We start from the raw sequence: 23,535 nt of genomic DNA, 5'->3' as shown, positions 1-23,535 counted from the left end.
CAAAGCAATAATAAAATGGTGAACATAATACAAACATTCATATGTAATCATAATGGAATTATAATTTAATGTACTTCTGATACGTTGAATCATTACCTGAATAATAAAAATATTAATATAAGATTTTTTATTTTTATATTAATTGTAGGCCTACAAATTTTTATATTAACAATGTATTTCAAATTAAAGTCCTTACTTTTTATTAATCTTCGTTACTTTGCACCAACATAATTTATTTTTCATTAACATAATTTTTCACATACAACTTCTGGCTACTTACATCCAATATGGATAATTAAGTTTTATTTAAAAAGTAATTACTAAAGTTATAAAATATTGTAGATAAGTGTAAAAGTAAATCGGAATACGTCATGAGAAAATTATGAAAGCAAACAAAAGTCTTTCAGGAATGAAGCTGATCTAACTAATTAAAATTAGATAATCAGTTTCAGAGCTTATTATTTTCAGTCATGTTTTTGTAAACAAAATAATTCTGCTTACACGTGTAATAAATTATAAATATACATACACTGAAAACAAAAAATTAATAGTTTTAAAGGTGTTTTATACAATTAATATTGATAAAAAAGCAAAAAAAAAAACACAAAACAAACATTCCATACCGACAACTGTTATGATGCAGATTACAACTGTTATTTCTACACAGCAGATGTAAATACTTGAACTAATTTTAAATACAAATAGTAATAATAATTCTTTACTATTCCATAAAAAATAAAAACTAGACAAGATGGAAAAATAATTTTCTTGTCTTGTAGAAAGTAATAAAAATAAACTTCACTACTCTCTATCAAAGTAAAGTAGTTGCACAAGTTTAACATTAAGAAATTAGAAATTGTAAAGTAATAATAAATGGAAATTGATTCAATAATAACAATAAGTATTACCAATCAACATTTGTATATAAAGTAATTAGAATTGAAAATATAGTATTAGTTCACTACGTTAATTTTATGAAATGGGTCATACTCTCGTAATTAATCATAAACAATAAAAACAGAACTATGATAATTTTTCAGCATTATCTTTTTTTTTACAAAAGATAAATCATGGTTTGTATCTACCAGAACAGTTTTTCTTAAAGAAGAGATAATATAAGTTTAATTTTGAATTATTAATCATATATAATAACTTACTTTTTTTAAATGTAATCGTATTCATAAACTTTTACACAAGGTAAAATAATAACAAAAAATACTGAAAATTAAAAGATTTTATGCGAATTTTCCCTCATAAATCAACAACGTAATAATTCAGTTAATTAAATCCACATTAATGTATAATGCGATAAAATTTATGCTATTTTTACTTTATTATTTAAATAGCATTTGAAATCCTACATATTTATTAGATAACTGTTTAACGTAGGGTAAATTATAACAAAACTGAATACCGTAAACAAATCGTGCTAAGTTAACCTAAAGAGCAATCAAACTGAAAAAAGTCAGCTGACTACATCTGTATCACGCATACACACACACATCACAAAAAGTGAAATGTTGTCATGAATAAAAAGTAACGGTGCCACATGGTTGGTTATGTTAGGCTTCTTGTATACAGGTTGTTCTTAAAGTGTATCGTAACATTAAAATAAACAATGAATTGTTTACCGATTACTTTTATTTTTTTTTCATTTTTAAGTGTTTGTGATATATCTTCTGGTCAAGGAGCATCACCGTGGTATGAAAATTTACCGGCTGTAGCTATGGATTATAAAGTCCACATTGATCCCGGTAAAGAAGACTGTTATTTTCAATATGTTAATCCAGGTGCAACTTTTTATGTTAGTTTTCAGGTGTGTTTTACCATATTTATTATTTTTAGATTGTATTCTATAGTTTTTATACGTTTTATTTGCTATTTTATAATTCTTTCTTTCGCTAATTAAATTTTGATTATTTAACTTTTCAAAAAAATTAAACTTTTGTATCTTGTTTTAAGAACTGTATATTTGTTATTGTATTATTATTGGTATTTTATTTTCGTTTTGTAATAAAATTTCAGTGACGGTTAAGAAGGGATTTTCTTTTTTTTCTGTAAGTAGGTAAAACATATCTGATGTAGTCTGTAGTAAAAAAATTCTTTTCTCTAATGTTAGCTAATAAGAAAATATTAATTTGAACTAGGTTTGACTTTCCATGTGGTTTATTTTAACTTTGTCTTTTTTTCTTAAAATTCACTAATTGAGATTTATTTCAAAATTTCAAAGCACTCTAGTAGGGAACACACCAGTAAAATCCTTTTGTTTTGCTTCTTTTCCTTTTCATCTTTCTTTTATTTTCTCCAGAGTGCACTTGTTTTTTTTTATAAACGGGTATTTCTGACCATTTTATTATACAGTATTTATAATAATAATATTTTTAAGCATCTGGGAAAAATTTCATGTTTGCTGTTAATTATATTATTTGAATATAACAATTATTAACGTAAATAACAAATTTTGTTAATTCTTTTCACTCCCACATGTTCGTAAAGATTTTTTAGTTAATGATTGTTATATTCAAATAAAATAATATCAATAAATATGAAATTCTGTAGTTTTTTCTCAGATTTTTAAAAATATTATTATAAATTCTGTATAATAAAGCAGACAAAAGTGTTCTCTGAGACAGTAAAGGAAATATGAAAAGAAAAGAAGCGAAAAAGGGATGTTATTGTTGTGTTCTCTAATAGACTGCATTGAAATGAAAAAAAAATCATTTGTGTTAATGTGTATGTAAAAAAAAGGAAGTTAAAAAATGACCTGAAGACTCAAACTCAGATATCTCGATTATAAGATTGGAACGCTCAACAATCGACTACTATTATTGCTGTGACTAACTAAACAAAAAAAAGCTGCTTGAACCATTCAAAAATCTTTAAATTTTGTTTACTTCAAAATGGAGCCGAGTTAGAAGCTGCCATTCTGGATTGAAAAAATAGCAACTCCCTCCTATAAAAGAGCACCAATAAACAAAATTGTAAGCTGATGGCCTGCCTTTATAAGTATATCATTTTTCAGGTACTATCAAAAAGCCAGAAGGAGTTTTTAAGACGCAGAAATGAATTATCAGATCGTTATTTGGTGCTCATAAATACAAATCATCTAGATTGATACTTAGAAAATAAAAAAATTTAACTTATTGTGAACATAAACATTTATTTGTATATAAATTTTACTAAAAGCATTAGCCACTTATTATTTAAAAAAAAAATAACAATATCCAGCCCTTTGAAACTAGACAACAGAATTGTTTTTATGGAACTCAACACAATAATTCTGTTTATGAGAAAGAGCCTGATTAGATTCCATTGCTATTTTTAAAATAAATTAATGAACCATTTATAAAAAAATCTTCCCACCAGTTTGTTTAAAATACAATTAAAACACAATTAATTGTGTATTTTATGATGATGCTCTGATCAAGGTTTTACCAAGGTTTCCCTTAATCCTTGAGGCAAATGCTGGAACAGTTTCTTCATCTGTAGAATAGCATATCTACCCATTGATGCGATTTATATAATGTATTATATTTACCGATTAAAATAAAATATTTATTCATTTATATAACAAAATATTACAAATCTAGGTTGTCGTAATCGCTACATAGTAAATTAGTTTATTTTCTCCTCCCTCAGCAGGTGTATATTGTAATTTTTTTGTTTTTACTATTTTCCTAGCGTTTGTTGTAAAAGAAATGATTAAAATCTGTATTTTAGTTAAATGAAATATATTATTAATCCTTTTTTATTTATTGTAGGTTTTAAGAGGAGGTGATGGTATGGCTGGATTTGCTGTTCGTCATCCCAGTGGACAGATAGTTCATCCGTATCAATGGCGAGCAAATTCTGATTATCAGGATCAGCAATCAACTGGTGGTTATTATAGTATTTGTATTGATAATCAGTTTTCAAGATTTGCTGATAAACTTGTCAACATTTATATTACTGTTATTCGGTACGTTTACATTTAAGTAAAAAAAAAAAAAAAAAAATTTTTTTTCTTACATTTTGATTTTTAGTTATTTTCATCATGAAATATGATAAACTATAACCCATCATTGGCAAAGGATATATTCTTTCTACATTTTACAATTTATTTAAAAAAATATTTTTTACGAACATATATTCTTATTTCATCACCTTAATTGGTTTAGTTTTCATTTCAGTAAATTTATAACGCTTACAGTTTTTCCCTACAAGTATTCAATGTGAGCACCTTTCATCACATGACATACATCCAACCAATAAAAGAGTTCATCCCATACTTTAACCAGTGTATATCTGGAGTAATATTTCACCCATCACTGTATGTTGCTTCTTTCTCCATGTCTGTCATTTCCATTACTCCATTCATTAATCCTTTGCCTCAATCGGGTAGATCAGTATACAGCAGAGGCGCATACACAAGATCCTTTATAAATCCTAAAGGAAATAATCATAAGGTGTCAGATCAGGTGATTTTGGAGGCGATCACAAACAAGCTCTGTAATTGGGTTCATGGTGACCAATTCCCAGTGGTTAAGGAAAACATCATCCAACTAATCCCTTAACAGAGTTATTTCAGTGAAAAGGTGTACCTTTTTGATGGAAAATAAAATTCTCTGGTCCATTATACAGTTGAGGAAAGAGCAATGTATGCAGCATATATAAGTAATTCTTATTATACTCACTTCAGCATAAAAAAATGGCCTGTAAATTTGCCATCAGGATATCTCACAGAAAACATTTAATTTTGGGAATTCTCTTCTTTTGCAGCATCATCTTGATGCTGCAACATTTCAATTGCAAATCTGGCAAGCACAGTGTAATCAGTAGTGTTTAAAAGCTATAACAGCTGTAAATGTTATGAAGATATATGCATTTCCTTAAAATGTTCCACACTGTTATCACCGGCATTGCTAGTTCGTAAATGACTTTCCAAACAGATATTTTAGGATTATGCAAAAAACTCCTGACATATTAAAAATTTTGAAACTAATTATGCCATCGATCAATGTTATTGTCATTCAGAGGATTGCAATAAAACTTTCTACAGAACCCATGTCGAATTGTAACGTCAGATAAACATTTAGCAAACTTTCTTTTTCCTGTTTAGCCTCTGGTAGCTACCGTTCAGATAATACTTCAGAGGATGATATGTAATGAGTGTAGTCTTGTACATTCTCAGTTCGACCATTCCTGAGATGTGCGGTTAATTGAAACCCAACCACCAAATCTAGTATTCAAATCCGTGTAAAAATAACTGGCTTTACTAGGACTTGAATGCTGGAACTCTCGACTTCCAAATCAGCTGATTTGGGAATGTGCATTCACCACTAGACCACATTTAGCAAACTGCAAAATGCAGAAGGCTTTCTGTTCAGGAGTTTACATCTGCGCTAGTGGCACTGCCAAGCAGAAAGATTGGGAATCAATCTATAGCCATGCACACAACTAAATCTTTGTTTTGTTGGTTGATTCTAACCTTAACTCAATACTATACCACACCCAAGAAATATTACAACAAATTATAACCCTGTAATTATTTTTTGTGCACCTGAGATATATATATATTCCAGGTTTATGTATACATAATTTGATGTTTCTAACTTTTTTTTTCATGTATTGATACATTTTTTTTTGTATTTGTAGGTATGATCAGTGGGATCTATATGGTAAAGAAATGGAAGCACTAGATGTTAGTGTTGAAAATTTTACTGTAAGTAATTATGAAATGAACATAATTAATTAATTAATGTAATGAACAGTAATTAATCTTGCTTACATATCAATGCTGCCTTGTTTTCTACTAATCAAAGGTGTGAAATATGAGGGTTATTTTTTTCAAGGTCCGATCAGTCGTGAAATAAAAACCTGCGCAAAAATCGGATGAACCTTTGTGCATATGTTTTGTGCAGCGTCTCTAGTATGGCCTTCAATCACGCCGTGTCACTTTGTTTAGTTCTGAACATGCGGCTTGCACGTAAACATGTCTACAACAATAGCATCTCCCGCCAAGTGTGATGTGTGTGCGGTAATTCGATTTCTTCAGGCTGAAGGGTGTAATGTGGCTGAAATCATCTATGAATAAGTAATGTGTACGGTGAAACTCCAACGAGCAACAGCAAAGTGCGACAATAGTGCAGGAACTTTAAAGCAGGACATATAGACGTTCATGATGCAGGCGGTCAGGGAAGGAAGCGAGTGTCAACCGATGATCTCGTTGAGCGAGTGGATGAGGCGATTCGAGAAAATCGTCTGTTCACAATTTCTGTATCGAGCGATTCGTTTCCTGAAATTTCAAGGTCAGTTCTCTACACCATTGCGAGTGAGAGACTTCAGTACCGCAAACTGTGTGCGAGATGGGTTCCCAAGATGCTGTCCGACCATCACAAACTAATGAGAATGGACGCCTCCCTAACGTTTTTCCAGCGCTACTACAATGAAGGAGAAGATTTTTTGAACAAAATTGTCACAGGGGATGAGACACGGGTCCATTTCGAAACTGAAGAAACAAAAGAACAATCCCAACAGCAGATGCATTCTCATTCTCCCAGTAAACCAAAGAAGTTCAAGTTCGGCAGCTCCGTTCTATGATGAGGGTATTGGAAAGTTGATACCACGCTACAACAAATGTCTAAATCGGAGTGGCGACTGTGTAGAGAAATAGCGTAACTATGTAAATACTTGTTACAAATAAAAAATTTTTTATTTTCACTCTGGTTTTAATTTCGTGACCGATCGGATCTTGAAAAAAAAATAACCCTCGTAGATTAGTTTCTGTCAGCTGTTTTAGCACATTGCCATTTTCTTTTATACTGTATTGACTAAGTTAAATTATATTCCTTTAAGCACAAATTTCACTTAGAAAAAGAAAAAGTCACACAATTCTATATCTGGTGAATATGGAAGATATTCCAGTGTGTTTAGCAGTGTTTCCAACCTAAAAAGACTATCTAACATTGCTCTGAAAGAATATGAAACCATACATTTTAAAAAGAATTGAGTAATATTCAAGAACAAATAGAAAAATATATGCCAAGAAGCAATGTAATGGGCGAGTTTCTTAATTGTAAGAGTCATTTATATGCCACTTGCTGATGACACACATGTGGCATCATTGTATATTATTATGGTTTCAATAATTGTAGACTAAACAAATAGTTATATATGCTAGTGTTATATACTCATATAATTTATCTTTTAAAAAATCAACACCGCAGATAAATAGAGAAAGGAATTCAGCAGTGAATGTGTTAACTAAATCTTGAGCATTTCTCTCTCTCTCTTTGTGTGTGCATGCGCGTGCGTGTGTGCATTTGTGCCAAGAGCCCATAAAGTTTAATCTTTGGTTTTTGGTAAGATGAGTAAACTCTTCTGTAGTAACAGTTGCTGATGTACAAGTTGTGTCGCGATGTATATGTTTCCTTGATAATGATCCTTGAAGCCTTCGTACAGCAAATAGAAAAACTTTTCTACTGTCTTGTTCTGTTGTGCCAAACACTTACTCACCTTCTATTAAATATCTGCTAAAAACTTTTGCCTTCAGAATTTTGTTTTGTCTATCTGAACTGTTTTACCTGACCCTTCTCCCCAACAACTTCAAGCTCTTCTTCTGAACAACAAAAATATTCTTGAATGTAAGAAGACTAGTCGATAGAGGTTTGGCTAGATAGATATTTTGACCCGGTTATAAATGAAATCCTGTGTGGTGATTGTAAAAGCCCCCAAAAACCTACAAATGGCATATCTTCTTTGTGGCAAATTATGGTTTTCAAACCATGTATCCTGTAATTTTGAAATTTTATTTTCTTCTATTTGTTATTCATTTATTTAATTGTTTATCAAACCATTCAAATGTCTATAAACTGTTTTAAAGTGTATTAGATAACAGTACCATAATGCACAATTATATATTATTTTGATGTTAGTTATATAGTTTCATCAATTATATATGTGTAACACATTGATTTTATTTATAAAGTACAAATACCACGTGAAAGAGTAGGTAAACTTTAATTTTATCTTAATTTTTAAAAATTGGACTTGCAGTGTTTTTCCAGGAACCTATAGATTTCATTTACGTATTATTTTTATCAGTTATACTACACCTTGTCTTATTTAATTATATATATTGCAAATGTTTTTATTTCTTCTACAACATTTTAATGTCTATAGATAGGATGTAAAAAGTTAATAGGAGGAGTACACACATTATACAGTGGAAAATTGTTTTTTTAAACAGTACTTTACTTTTTTCTAATGCTTCAGTATCAATCAGGGATATTATGGGACTAGCAGGAAGATCATCCTCTTTTCTGCTTTTTCTCCTTCCCTTATCCAAGTCCCAAGTTGGGTAGGAGCTCTTAGGAACATTCTCCATTTTTCTCTAGCCTTTCATACTTCCTTTTGCAACAACAATGGCACATCTTCTACTCTTTTCTTTACCTCTTCTTTCACTTTATTCATCCATCTTTACCATGATCTTCCTCTCTGCCGCTTCCACACTGCATGCTGCAGTTCCACACACAGTCTCTTTTCCACCGCTAATTTTCCATTCTCATTATTTATTCAAACCACTTCACTCTATTTCTTTTGGTACTTTTTGAAATCTTACCCATCATGATGATTGACCTAACTACTTTATTCTTCAGTGTTATCTATTTTCTTTCTCTGTCATTTAAAAAATAAGTTGTTTGCCATTTAAAAAAGTTTGTTTAGGACATAATACATACATACATACATACAGTACATATCGTGAACCTCCTTCGTCGGTTAAAAATCAGAGATTTTTAAAATCTTTAATTAGTATTATATAAAAATCCATTGATAAAGTAATATTGTTTCTGTAAAAGAAAATCTTTTAATTTTGTTAAATTAATCGGAAGGTATTTAAAATAGTTGAGCAATTTATTAAATGGGGATAAGGCCCTTACTTGCAAGGCAAAGAATTATTGTGTTGAGTTATATAAAAAAAGTTCTGTTTTCTGGTTTGGTGAAGATGGATATTGTTATTTTTTTTTTTAGAGTAAGTGATTATTCATTTTTACAAAGATTTTACTTACATAAAATATAAAGATGAGGAAAAATAATTGTATGTAATTTTCTAAAATTAAAAATCAATGGTGTATTTTTTTGAGAGCTTACCTTTTTTTTTTATTTACTTTAATTTTATATTGTTTTATTTTTTTTTACAGAGTGCTATTAAACATGTCGAACAAAATATTAATGAAATGTTGCAACATCAAAATCATATGAGAGGAATGGAACAGCGTGATTATAATTTATTATTAGATAATAACAGTTACGTTATGAATTGGTCTGTCGCACAGATTATTGTTATCACTGCAACTACATGCGTACAAGTTTATTTCGTTAGAAAATTATTCGATGTTAAAACGAATAAACCTCGTGCATAAATCATATCTTTTTATTTAATTTAATTAATTATAAAAATATTAAAATAAATTTTTTTTAAGTTGTATTTTTATAAGAAAAAATAAGAAGATACATAATGTAAGTTACTATCATTTTTTTATTACTTTTATGTAAAGAGCATCTTGCTTTACGTGTAGAAGATTATACAGTAGAGGTAATTATCTAACCAAAATTGGACCGAAATATCGAAGAATGACTATTGGACAGTACGAAGTGATATAAAAACATTTGAATGAATAAAATTAAAATAATAAAAAGTTAAATTTATAAATAACTTCATTTTAAACAACTTGAGAAAATGCAATAGTAGTTTAAAACTAAGCTTATTCGTTGAAATTATTCTGGATTTATTTCCTTTTATTGTTACTACTTTGTCACGTTCCATTATTAAAATGAGAGATTCTTAGCAATTATATTTTCTTACTGGTTATTAAAAATCAACGACGCTTAGGAATTTTGTATATTTTTTGGAATTCATTCTATTGTCATAGGACCACGTGTAAGCTTGCAATTACTATAATTTCTTCTGTTGTCACTTCTTTTTTTTCCTCTGTGATATTTTCTCATTCTGTCTGCACGTACTTACTTTCTTCTCTCCATTTTAAATTTGGATTTGATGTTTTCTTTTCAACCTGAAGGTCCTTTATTCATATCTCGTATCATTATACTTTTTTCTACATGTTCAGTTTTGATATTTTCCTTTTCACTATCTTCCTTAACTTCTTTTAATTAGTTTATTGTTTTATGTTTTTAAAAATAATCCAGTAGCTTCTTTGCTAATTTATTTTTATTCATTCTTTTAATGTGTATTCTTAATTTATATTCTCTGTTTAATCTAGAATCTTTCTTTAAATTTTCCTTTCTTTCTTTTCAATCATCTCCATCACTTACTTCTTTTTTTGTCTACATTCTATAGCATATAATACTTGTTTTGACCACTTTTTCATAATGTCATCCTACCTTGGTACTGATGAATAGTAATTTCTTATTATGTGGATTTTGGCAGATCTGATAAGCTGTTTTTCTGTCTTTTTTTCTCTTTTCTCAAAGCAAAAAAAGTAGAAATGTTTAGATATTTGCCAAAAAAAATTTCTTTATCATCTAATTGATTTGCATGTTAATACACTAAATTATAATTGCAACATATTAATAGTAAATCTTGTACAATATAAGTGATAAAATAGTTGTATCGATTGTTCACGCGTGCCAGATGGTATCAAATTCCAAATAATGTAAAATTGATAATCATGACTCTGCTGTATAATATTCTATTATAATAAATATAGAATTATAAATTTAATTATGTTTTTTTTAAAAAAAAAAAAAAACATTTTTTGTGGTAAAAATATATTTTTTTAAATAATTTTTAGTGCAAAAGCATATATCGAATGATATATTTTATTAAAATTATTTTTATTAGTGGGTTGTAATGGAAATTGTAAAATGGTAATATTTTTTTATAGATATTTTATATTTTTCTCCATGAATTAAAAAAAATAAGTTGATCTTATTTTTTAAATGAATAGAAAATTCCTGTAAAGATTCATTTTATTATGTTAGATGTTAAATATAGATTAACTTATTCAACGCTAACCCAAAAAAAAACTTAATACGTTCCATTGAATGTTACTTATATATATAGTTCTCAGTTCGCTAAAAATTAATGAAGATCTTTTTAAAATTAGCATTTTTAAAATTATTGTTAATTAGTTAATTAAAATTTTATCTAACTTGAACGACATATTTATTATTAGTGATAGATACATAATTTTAGTGAGGTTTGTAATGAGCAGTTGCGATATAACTCGGGGAGCTATACCTGAGCCCACCAGACTGGTCTAGTGGTTAAGTCGTCATCTCAAATCGGCTGATTTCAAAGTCAAGAGTTTAAGGAGCAAATCCTAGTAAAAGAAGTTACTTTTATACGGATTTGAATACTATCATGGATACTGGTGTTCTTCGGTGGTTGGGTCTCAGGAACCACGCATCTCAGGAATGGTCAACCTGAGACTCTACAAGACTACTCTTCATTTACATTCATACATATTATCCTTATTCATCAAGAAGTAATACCTTAATGGCGGTTCTGAAAGCTAAATGGAAAAAAAAGAGAGTTGCGGTGGTATAACTCTGGTATCAAATTATTATGCATCAGTCCAGATGCTAGATCTGCCGTATTTTTATATGCTAAGTGTGTATCTATGTTTTTCAATTTATTTCTGTTAAAGTTTATGAGAATTACACCGGTTGGTTGTGTGTGTCATTGTGCAGTCAGTTATGCTTCTATTTCAATAATGTTTTGTGAAGTTTTCATGCAGCCATTTTTATTTATACAATTGAGATGGGGTGCAATGTAATTTATGTAGTGTTGTGCTAATTAATTAATTAATGGGAATATTTCTAAATTTTAACAGTTTTTTTATATTTTACTAGGGGGTTGTGCACCCTGGTTGCTTTACAGCCTGCATTTCAGCATTTTTTTTACCGTGTTATACTACACAGAGAACCAGTGTTCAGTCATATCTCGTCTGACAATTGTGGAAAAATTTTGAGCGAGGCCTCATTAGGTGTGAGTTGTTTTTCTGAGTGTTTTAAGCCGTTGCCTCCCAGTATATCACTTAGTCTCAAGTTATTGCAATTTTTGTTTTTTCAGCATTTTTCTTGCCATTTTATAATGTAGTGAGGATTTACGTAGGTATGTAGTATAGTTGTGTCAGTATGAAAATATATACAGCTTTATATTTTATCACTGCTTTCACAGTTTTTAGCGTAGATTGGATTAGTTTTATACATCATTGTTCTTTTAATTTTTTTATTCTGAAAGTTATAAATGGATTTCTTGATTAAATATTTTCTTTATCATGCCGTTTAGATTCCCTTTTCTGTATGAACAATAAATTTATCAATATGTTGATATTATTATCACTTACAAACATTTTTGCTACTTTTGAAAAATGGCAGAGTGAAGTCTTGTTGGAAAATCCAATTTTTGTATTTCGTAAGAGGCAGAACCCTATTTTCAAAATCTTTGTATATATGTTTGGTAGTTATCATTCCTTCAGTAGGAACAAAACATTGAGTCTTTGAATGAAAACTTTTTTAACCAAACGTTTCATCGGCTGAAACAATGTATTTGGAAAAAACAAATTCTGAATCTGTATTTCCAACAAACTGCAGACACTTTCTTTTTACAATGAAATTAATTTTGTCAGGGAAAATCACTGTTGATTAATTTCCAAAACATTAATTTGTATTTCTTATCTCACTATGGTGTCTTTTTCTTCATATTAGGGGCTTTTTTTCAACAGAGATCGTGCTTTACAACTTTTATCGCACAGTGGAATTATGAATTTCAGCACCAAAGCCAGCAATTTTCCTATAAAGATCATGACTCGATTTTTGAGAATTAACTTTAGATAACCTAACTTGCAAGACATACTTTCTCTTTCTTTGTAACTCAACAGAACTGGTTCCCTTTTTCAGATGGATAATGAAATTGATAGTTTTTAAAATCAACCCCCATTGTATTAGTTTGGCATTGAGTCATTAATAAATTTCATAGGTAGTTACGATTTGGGAATTTTTTTTATGTAAGATTAAATAAAAAAAATTAAATTGAATGATCGCAATAAAAAATTAAATAATATGAAGCAAAAACTAAACACGCTGAGTATAAAAATTAAACAAATATAAATTACTTTTGCAAAATATTCTTTATCTAACTTCACCCTAGATATTATAAAAGACAAACAACTGTGAGCACAGCTGTTAAGAAAATATTGGTGTTGTAAAAGGCAGTGTGAACAACTTATTAAAATTTCTCTCTACAGATGAATGTTTCCATTAATGCATAACATTGTATGTCCATTTGTTTGATTCCACATCAAAGAGATTTATAATCATTGAGATCTTGCTTTGATGCGTTAGTAAGAGTTATAAAAAATGGATGGTAGAAGACCCTGAGCATAGAAGACTGTTAAAAAAAAATTATGGAGAGAAGAGCATTCATCTGGCAACAATCGGAGAAGAAATAATGACAATGAAGAAAATGGAAAGTGTTAGTTTGCATCCAGACCCAGTCATAGCTATAACATACCTCGGTGTGTATGTGTACTGATATAACACACTCTTTCTTTACATTTATGATTGTCAGTATGGTAGAGACAATATAGTAAAAAATTTGTTTCAATATGATCTTTTTGTGAATAAATAATTAATTTCTTATTAAAAATAAACGTCATATTATCAAATCTTAACATGTTAAATACACTTGTAATTAAAAAAAAAAAAATACACTTTCGATGTAATTTCTAAAATAAAATAAAAATGAAGTATAATTTAACACGTTAACTGTCGACAAAAAAAAATACAATTTAGGGAGTAAATCGTGAATGAATAGACTGCAGATTTGGAGGCAGGAAGGTGGTAACTCTACCACCAATCTCATTTGGTGCATTGCTTGTAACATAGCAGAAGAATCTTAATTACTAGGAGAGCTCAAAACAGCCTCAAATAAGGATAAAATACTGGCGTGGCTTAAAATCTCAGATAAGCACAGATAATCTCAGCTTAAGAATCTCAGATGAACACCTTCTTGAATCTCTAGAAGAGTGGATGAAGAAGAAGAAGAAGAAGAAAATATAAAATCTTAAAACATTAAAGCAAAGAATTAATAGTTTTCTATTGTTATTTCTTGATTATTAACTCTTCTAAAAAGTAGTTCATAAATTTTGGGTATATTTTTTAAATATCTTGTTAAAAAAAAATATTTAAAAATACCTACAATTGTAATAAATACAATTTCTCTAATAAAAAAGGATGATGCATTGGTTTTTTGTTGCCTATGCTCATATTTATATTTCAGTTGCTATTGGCGCAGAGCGGATCACATGGTGTGCCGGGTGGCTGCGCATAGCATACTAACGATTCATTCGTTCGAACGATTTATACTTCTATACAAACGATTTATCTAAAATTATATTTGTGTTTTGGGGATAAAAAAGGAAAACATTAGGGTTAGAGCTGTGTAAAAAAAATCACAACTCAAGAAACTGCCAAAAATGTTCAGGATTTTTTAAGCTTTTCTTTGTAAAAGTTTTTGTTGTAGTACGCTAAATTCATGAATGTTATTTAGTTACAATTGACAAAAACATTAACAAAATCATGTGTTATGAAACATAAACCATGTTAACATTTTCTAATACAGTTAAAATAAATTATTACATTTTTTTACCATTAGGGTTCATAATTTTTCTTGATATTACACTTCCATTTAAGTTATACGATAAATCAAATTTACTTCTCACTGCGTTTTGTATAGTAAAAAAAAAAAATATTATCAGTGCTATTTATAATAATATATTTAAAAAATAGTTGGAAGAGTTTTTATGTTTTATTCTGAACAATTTTATACGGCTGATGTACAAATATAAATTTTAAAACATATTTGTACATTTAAACGATTAATGCGTGTCAGAAATGTTTTAATATTGTGCATTAACCTGTGGTTATTTGTGAACGGGTTAAAATGTACCAGCGTTGATATTTTTTTATTGCATTTAGTCAGGAAGTATTAATTTGTCTTTGCGTTGAATTATTCCTAATTATTGTGATATGTTAAATTGTTTGTTGCCTGTTTAAAAAAGAGATTAATTATTTTTGATATTGTATAATGGGATGTTGAATTTATATCCTGTGGCGTTGAATGAGTTAATTTTATTTAGTGTATGTGTAATTTATATTTTTTTGTTTATGTATGTTTCTAACTCTGGTATATATTGTATCTAATTAAAAAAATGGGCTCTTATTTGCTTATACTACTATCACTTCTTAAATTTTCATTTATTGAAGCTAATGTAGCACGATAAACTTTTTTTTTTAAATGAATAAGAATTTATTACATATAAATTTATTTGGAAAAGTTAAAAAAAAAATGTGGCAAATTATTAAGAAAATAAACAAAAATGAATCATTATTACTTCTAAGAAATCTAATTTAGTTAGAAATTACACCAGTTATTCTGGTGGCCAAAAAATTGTCTTACAAAATTTTCAAAAACAAATCTGTCTGCTGGATTCCTGCATTCTTACCCGTAAGAATTTTTCATGAAAAACATTTACACAAGTAGGAATCCAGTAAATTTCTTTTACGTGCCAAATCTTGTGACACTTAGCAGCTGCCTATTGTGATTCAATTTAATATTTCCTAAAATAGTTAACTATTATTACAGAATTATTAAAACATAAACAATATTGTATGATAAATTGAAGTCGATCGATTGAAAAATGTGTAAGTTGAAAGTGATGGTCGTATAACCAACCGATAAGATCCAAAAAATGTATATTATATTGATTTTAGATTTTTTTTTTTACTTAAAAAGAAAAATAAATCTATTAATTCATTTTATTTTTAAAAAACTTTATCTCTTATTGCTAAATTATAGCAAATAATGTACTTACATTTTTACGTAAAAATGTCTTGTTTCACAATAATTAAATACAGAAGAATTTTTGGTTATATGTTAAAAATTTCAATTTAAATCCTTCACAAAATATAAAGTATATTTGTGTACATTTTTTTGTTTGACTTCGTGGCATGTATTAAAAAAATACTTTAAGGTTTATACAATGTCCTTAAAGTCTTTTTATATAAGCCATAAAGTATGTTATTATAAAACATAGAGTAGTCTTACAGAATGACTGTAATATTGACAGTGAAAATTATGAAAGCAAACAGGGTTATTTAACATTACTTTAGCTTGATCTTTATTTTACACCATTAAATTTCAGGATTTTATTCTCTAAAAAACTTTCTGATGTTGCAGAACCATCAGGTTGTAAGGGATTCAGTATACAATATATCAGATTGTTCACTTAAATCTTATTGTTAATATTTTTATTAAAATATATATGTTATAAATACATATATGTATTTGTGATTTTGTTACATGAATACTAGAACTTAACTTTTATTTAAAAAAAAAAAAATCATATATCTGTTTTAACTGTAAAGTCAGCAAATGAATAATAATTTTTAAAAAATGTAAATTTTAATGAAAAGTTAAAGAAGCAGAGATTTTATTTACCTAATCTAAATTTATTGAATTAATTCTGAAAATATATCATACTGTGTGACAATGTTGGTTGGGTTTCAGTTAATCACACATCTCAGGAATGGTTGGCCTGAAACTGTACAAGACTACAATTCATTTACATTCATACATATCTTCCTCTGAAGTAATATCTTACGGTGGTACCAGAGGCTAAACAGAAAAAGAGAAGCTGTTGTACAAGGTTTAATAATTGTTTACAAAAAGTTAATTTAACCCCTCAAACTTCCCATTAAAGCCCATCAGGGCTAGGAACTGGTGAGGGGGGTGTGTGGTGACTGGAAGCATCACAAGGTGTTTTACCCTGTTCAAACTGAACTGAATTTTTCAGTTCAAGGATTTCATTATATTTGCATTATGAAATTTTTCATTGCCACTATACCTGACAATATTTTACAGCTTAAAACTTTTAAAAATAATTCATAGGGAACAGTTTAAATTATGTGATATTTAAAAAAGTTAATATGTTTTTTTTTAAATTCATTCTGAATATTTTATCTAGTTAATTGTATTATGGTAAAAATTCTGATTGTTTTTTTTTTCAAATATTAATAAATGTAATACCAAAGGAATCTTTTTATAAACACAAAATTGAGGCATTACAGTACTGTAGTTAGATCATCTTATAAGAATTGAAACAGCAGACTTGTAGAAATGAAAAGAAAAATCCAAAGAGAATCTACGTTTCCAGAAAAACAAAAGAAGAGTACATAACAAAATCTAATAAGGAAATTTATGAAAGGCCAAGAAGATTTGGAAACTAGATTTAAAAAAGAAGAGTAAAATTCCTTTGACACGTAATCTGAATGAATCCAAAACAACTAAATTTTCAAAAAAACTTTTAAAAACTAAAAAGTCAAACAGGACACATCAAGTTGAAAGAGAAAACTTAATAATAAAAAAGGAGGAATGTTTGGATATAATGAAATTTAGAGAAATAGTTTATAAAATAAAGATACTTGTGGATGAAGGAAGAAAGAAAGAAAACCAGAAGAAAATGGTGAGAAAAGAAAAATAGGTGGACTCCAAGAAAAAGAAGAATATAAGCAAAAAATAAATTATATTCATCTGGTAGGCTGCTTCAAAAAAAAAGTATTAAATTGAAGGGTATATTTCCTTCCTTCATGTTACAATTACTGGCCTACAAATAACACATGCTACTATTCCCTCCATAAATAAAGTGCATTGCACCCCCCAAAAACTAGGGCCCCATTAGGCGCATTCTTACTACACCAAAAGGTAGTCATTGGACAGATTGAAGAGGAGTTGTGTTAGGAGAAAGACGCAAATATTTTTCTTTTATTTCAAGTGAAATAACATCAATAACATCTCAAATCCTATCTAGAAAGACCGGAACATAATCCCCAACTCCGTCCAACTTAAAATAAAAACAAATATCTAATCGATAATCAGAAATTCCCCCCCCCACAATATTAAGAAATAATCAGCAGCAAGGGGGCGAGGTCTAGGCTCTTTATTTAATAGGGGGGATAAAATATTCCTTGTGTTCTGTTAAGTTTTGTAGGATATGTACCCTAATTAATGATCAAAATAATTATTCTTTGAAATCATTTTTAATGTTTATATTTATTTATAACTGGCCAATATGCAATAATAATTATTATGATGGATGGTAATGAATTTTGTAATGTGTAAGAAATGCCATACCTGTTCGGGGTTTGAATATAGATCCATCGGATGAGAAGTAAGACACCACTGCTCCACCGTGTGGATAAAAATGTGATTAAGTTTTAAATTTTATTTAAAATATGATCAGTTTTGAAGAAAGTAGATTCTATACTTCATTATGTTGAACAGGAGACGAGCGAGTTAAATATCCCGTTATGGTTATAGGTATTTTTTCTTGTATATTCATCTGATGGTTCTGTTTTCTGTAAAAATTTAATCTGTTTATGAGTAAATATAAAAATTAATTAATTTCATTATCGTGTGAGTTTCATAAATGTACCAACTTGAAATTAAAAAATTAAACTAAAATTAAGATTTTTTTTTTAATGTTTGTTTTATATAAAGTAAATGATTTGTGTATTTCAATTTTTAATCGATCCAGATAAATCAGATTTATTGGTCGATAATGTATTATCAGAAGTTGAATTTGCAAGACTGTTTATATATATTTTTTTTATTAAATTTCTTCTGCCGTTGTATTGTTGATCGATGCATTACGTCTTCCGATATTAATTTAAAAAATGAAATGAAAAGTAAACAATAATTCTAAAATAATATAAATTAGTGAATTATCATAGTTGGTAGGTTTGGTTCATTGTCTTTATTTTTATATATGTGTTAATTTGTGTGTGTGCATGTGTTTGTGTGTGTGTTATTTAGTTTTTCCATAAAGCAGTATGGTGGTTTGTGAATATTAATTATTCTGAAATCTCGTATTACATATTATTTGTTATATTTATTATTTTATTTATTTTCTTATTAAATTTATTGTTACCCTTATTTCACATCACTTAAATTATTACTCTTTCAGGAATATTTACTGCTTTTTTATAACACTAAATTTTTAATTGTAATGTATTTAGTTTTTTATTATTATTATGAATATGACGAAGTAGTGTTTTTAAAATGTTATAATTGTTATATTAATAATATTTTTAATTTACTTATTATTTTTATTTTTTTGTTAACTATAATCATGTATATTATAGGTTGTTCAATAATACATAATGTGAAGGTATTTTATTTACATTGTTTATATTATGTATTAATATATTTTATCTGTATTTAATGTTTTTCTTTATGTCATCGAGTAGTGTATACTTTTGTGTTATGGTAATTTACTTGCCGCTATTTATAAACATTTAGTACTCTTCTTTATTGTTTCTAAATGCTGTATGGTAACACTGGTGAAAGTGTAATCAGTGTAAATTCATAATAACTGTTTATTATTATTAAAATATAAAAACATATATATTATATTTGGTTATAATTTTATATATATATATATATATATATATATATAGAATGTATTTTTTTTTTGTTTAAATATAGATTTTAAGTGTAAAATTTTCTACACCGACTACTATTTTTATTCTATTGATCATACATAGTCCATCAGTTAAATAATGATACAGACATCATAGATTTAAATAAGAAATAAAACATTAAATTTTTCTTGTATTCTATTCAAACGACCTGTCTTCTCTGTTGATACAATGCTTGGTAAATTCAAGATTACTATCTACTAGGCATCATGTTCATAATTGAATCTCTACAACATCAAAAAAAAATGATGGCCGTTCGATTGTAATTTTAATTGTAGAAACAATTCTAAAGCTCGGTTAATAGGGTAAATGATTAAGTACGATTTTGTTTTCGGGTTAAAAATTCCTGGACTTGGTGGTTGATGCAGACTATTCAGATCAGAGTACTTCTCCGTAACCAACTGGGTTGGTCTAGTGGTGAACTCGTCATCGCTAATCAGTTGATTTCGAAATCGAGAGTTCTAAGGTTCAAATCCTAGTAAAGACATCCTTATACAGATATGAATATTAGATCGTGGATGCTGGGTATTCTTTGGTGGTTGGGTTTCAATTAACCACACAGGAATGGTCTACCTGAGACCGTACAAGACTATACTTCATTTACATTCATACATATCAACCTCATTCATCCTCTAAAGTAACATCTTACGGTGGTTCCAGAGGCTAAACAGAAAAAGAAAAAAAGAGATCTATAAATTGTACTTACCTTACCAATATATATTTTTTTCATGTTATGGATGTTTCTTGAAAATTTTTAACCTAGATATTTATCGTATGAGAAAATTGAACCCGGTTCACGATGACAAAGATTTACGCCGGCTTCGGCATAATCATAATTTGCATAATATTATTTTATACCGAATGTATATTGTAAGGTCCATTTCAACTAAGGCAATAATGTGGTGTGCTGAATTGTATATTCAATTATTCCTACATAAACCACAGTTTTTCCAACATTGCAAAGAAAATTTTCCATTTCTTTGGCATACCTATATGAGTTCTTTATGGAAAAAATAAAGTTTATGTGTCTTCATATTGAAGGGAATTGTAACAACTTGAATATGTATATGGAATAAACATGTAATCCCATCCACTTTTCTTTATCAACAGTATAGTTGAGACACACCTTTCTTGAGCTTATTGTGGAATTTGATATTTTCTCTAATCTGTAATATTAAAGTGACAGAATTTCCTTGTTTTCCTACCATGTATAATCGACAATATAGTTTAGATACACTTTTCTTGAGCTTAAAGAGGAATTTGATATTTCCTCTATTCTGTGGTATTAAAGTGACGGAATTTCTTACTTTTCCTACTATGTACATTACATGCCACTGTGTTTCCTGATACACATAACAAAGAATCATTCGATGTTGATAGATTCTAGATTTAGTGTAGCAGTACAGATTGAACACATTTTCGCTAGATGTATTTACAAACTGTTGGGCAATATAAACTGTTTCATTATTTAATTTTCGGACTGTGTACTATATTAATTTATTTTAATTTTATGTTTATTATAATTTTTGATAGAATTTTGATCTGTTTAGTTTGTAAAGGAAAGTGCAGTCATGTTATTATAACACTAGTGCTTTTTTTATTTTTTTAATAGCTTTAATATTTTCAAAATATTTTTATTAGATTTTAAGTGCTGTAAAATTTAATTTTAATTTAATTTTTTTTTGGAAATTATTCTACTTACTGTCTCATAACAAATTGTAAGCTGATTTATACAGTTAAGTGGTTCCTGAAACTCCAATCGTAAGAGTTCAAAATATAACATATTAAACTTTTATTATACATAATCATTTTTATTAGACAAAAGTCATTTAATCTGGGTTTTGACTAAAGTTTTGTATATCTTTGTTCAGCTACTGATGCAACTGATCAGTTATGATGTTAAATAATCAGATAACTGATAAGTTGTGGTGACAATAAATTATAAAAAATGCAGTTGTAATATATTTATAGGTTGCAGAAAAAGTTTCTTTGTACTTTAATGCAAAATTAAAACAAAGTTTTTTATATTTCAAATGAATTTTATTTATCTAAAATATGAGCTCATTTGATCGGCCACCTTTTGTCATTTTTGAGGTAAAGTCTTAACCTTGTCGCCGTACAACTTTTGTATTTTCTGGACAATAAACTTTTATAATTGATTTTCACGGCGGCTTCTTTTAAAGTAACTTTATATAGTTAAAAGAGTTGTGTAGAGATTGAAACAAACGATCGTCTGCCGGTGCAAGGTCGGGACTATACGGTGATTGCATCAATCACTTGCTTTATCTTGACCGCTTGAAGTAAACTTTCTGTTTGTTGGCAGTAGAGGTTAGAATAAATTGTTTGACTGAGCGACAGCAACTCATATTGTATAATTCCTTTCCTATCCCACTCCACACACATCACCTTTTTTGATGTCAACATTTTTTTTTGATCACCACAGTCTTTTTCCATACATTATTGTAATACGTGATCCATAATGAGCCTTTTCAAAAATGCTTTGATTTCCTTCCATTTTAGCAATGGTTTTCAGATGGAAATTCAATCCATTAAAAGTTTTGTTGTTAAATCATGTAGCATCCATACATCAGAGTTTTTTTTTTTTATCTAAACAGTTTAAAACTATTTTGTTTTCAATGTTTAATTTATTACTAATATCATGACCATTATTCTTCTAGTCTTCCTCAGCTTTTTCCATGATTTCATTGACTCAGTCATCGACCGATCAGAACAAGGTGCATTATCAGCATAAAGATTTTCGGACTCAAAATGTTTGAACTCTCTTTGTACCATATGTACTGATAACACATCATATGTATAAACATCACAGATCTTTTTAACAGCCTCAGTCGCATTGTTCCTTTTTTTGTAATGAAGTTTCAAAATGTATTGAATATCTTCTTTATTTTCAATCATTTTAAATCAAAATAACTTTTAAATAAATAAACTAATTTATTTATTTAAAACAAATCTTAATATCCCATAATAAAGCGGTAGTGATCCTAAAGCCACCTACCAAGTGAATACGAAGACTCTTTTTCCCTATTCTTATATTTATGATCTAACGAATATTATATTTTTATTAAAGTTTTATTAATAAATTTTACAAATAAGAATCTCCAAATTTTTTGTTTGAATTTAGTATATTTTTTACATTTAAAATATATCGCTAACTTAACATTAGATTTGATTATTTTTATATATATTGTGGTAATTGTTAAACGTGAAGTGAAGGGACCAGTTAATTTTATGTTAACTAAATTTTTGTTAAAAAAATGAAGATCGTTGAAATAATACAAATTAAAATGGAATGGGAAAAAGTGTATGAAACAAATAAGTTAATGAAATTATGTATTATGTGTAATATAATGCAATAAATAATATGTACTAATTGTATGTACATACATAATGTGTGTATTTACTATTAATTTTTTTATTACCCTACAATTAACTATTCTTTAAAAGAACATCTGTTATTTTATCTTCTCTACAGAAATGAACACTGTTTTATTTATTGAATTAAATGTAAATAAATACCTGCAGATCTAAAAAAACAGTAAAATTTTCCAATTGGTATTTTCAATTTACATTTGTCAACATTACTACTGTTCTTTAATAACTTATGCGAGTTAACAACTTGTACAAAATTAAAGCTTTGCTTTCATCGATAATCACATACTGCAGAATGTCTGATAAATCGAAACCTTGGTATGTGTACAAATTTAACATCTATCTGGTCATGGAAGCCTAACGATAGTTATTACCATTGAAAATAATCCTCTCTAGAATTCAAACTGAGCACCAGCCTTGTCTCTTCTGTAAACATTTTGGTACATTATCCACAGCTTTTCTTAAGAAATTGAATGGTAGTGCGTTCAAAACATTACGGATTTTTTCCTCAAGTTTATCAAGAGTTCTTGGATGACTTTTGTAAACTTCTTCTTTGGCCCGACCCCGTGAGAAAAAGATCACAAGGCGTCAGGTCAGGGCTTC

General features: G+C 28.3%; 2 protein-coding genes across 3 annotated transcripts in view; one reads left to right on the top strand and one right to left on the bottom strand.

Annotated features, from left to right (window-relative positions):
* LOC142333623 (cytochrome P450 9e2-like) overlaps window positions 1-1,461 on the bottom strand; it is a 41,297-nt gene extending 39,836 nt beyond the window's left edge. Inside the window, exon 1 of the mRNA XM_075380961.1 lies at window positions 1,158-1,461. The gene's annotated coding sequence lies outside the window, so the exon portion shown is untranslated. The remainder of the gene's footprint in view (window positions 1-1,157) is intronic.
* A 25-nt stretch (window positions 1,462-1,486) lies between these two features.
* Window positions 1,487-23,535, top strand: part of loj (p24 family member logjam) — a 41,648-nt gene continuing 19,599 nt past the window's right edge. Inside the window, exons 1-4 of one of the 2 annotated variants that reach the window (XR_012758643.1) lie at window positions 1,487-1,816; window positions 3,762-3,958; window positions 5,635-5,701; window positions 9,180-9,498. Coding sequence is in view for 1 of the 2 variants with exons in the window: in XM_075380962.1 (XP_075237077.1) it covers window positions 1,619-1,816; window positions 3,762-3,958; window positions 5,635-5,701; window positions 9,180-9,401 (684 nt within the window). In the remaining variant the exon portion in view is untranslated. Of the gene's footprint in view, window positions 1,817-3,761; window positions 3,959-5,634; window positions 5,702-9,179; window positions 22,947-23,535 lie in introns of those variants that run through there. The other variant, XM_075380962.1, reaches the window with a different exon arrangement.

This window comes from Lycorma delicatula, chromosome 13 (assembly GCF_047948215.1).
Source record: "Lycorma delicatula isolate Av1 chromosome 13, ASM4794821v1, whole genome shotgun sequence".
In the NCBI taxonomy this organism is placed as follows: Eukaryota; Metazoa; Arthropoda; class Insecta; order Hemiptera; family Fulgoridae; genus Lycorma; species Lycorma delicatula.
This window is presented reverse-complemented; position numbering and strand designations above follow the sequence as displayed.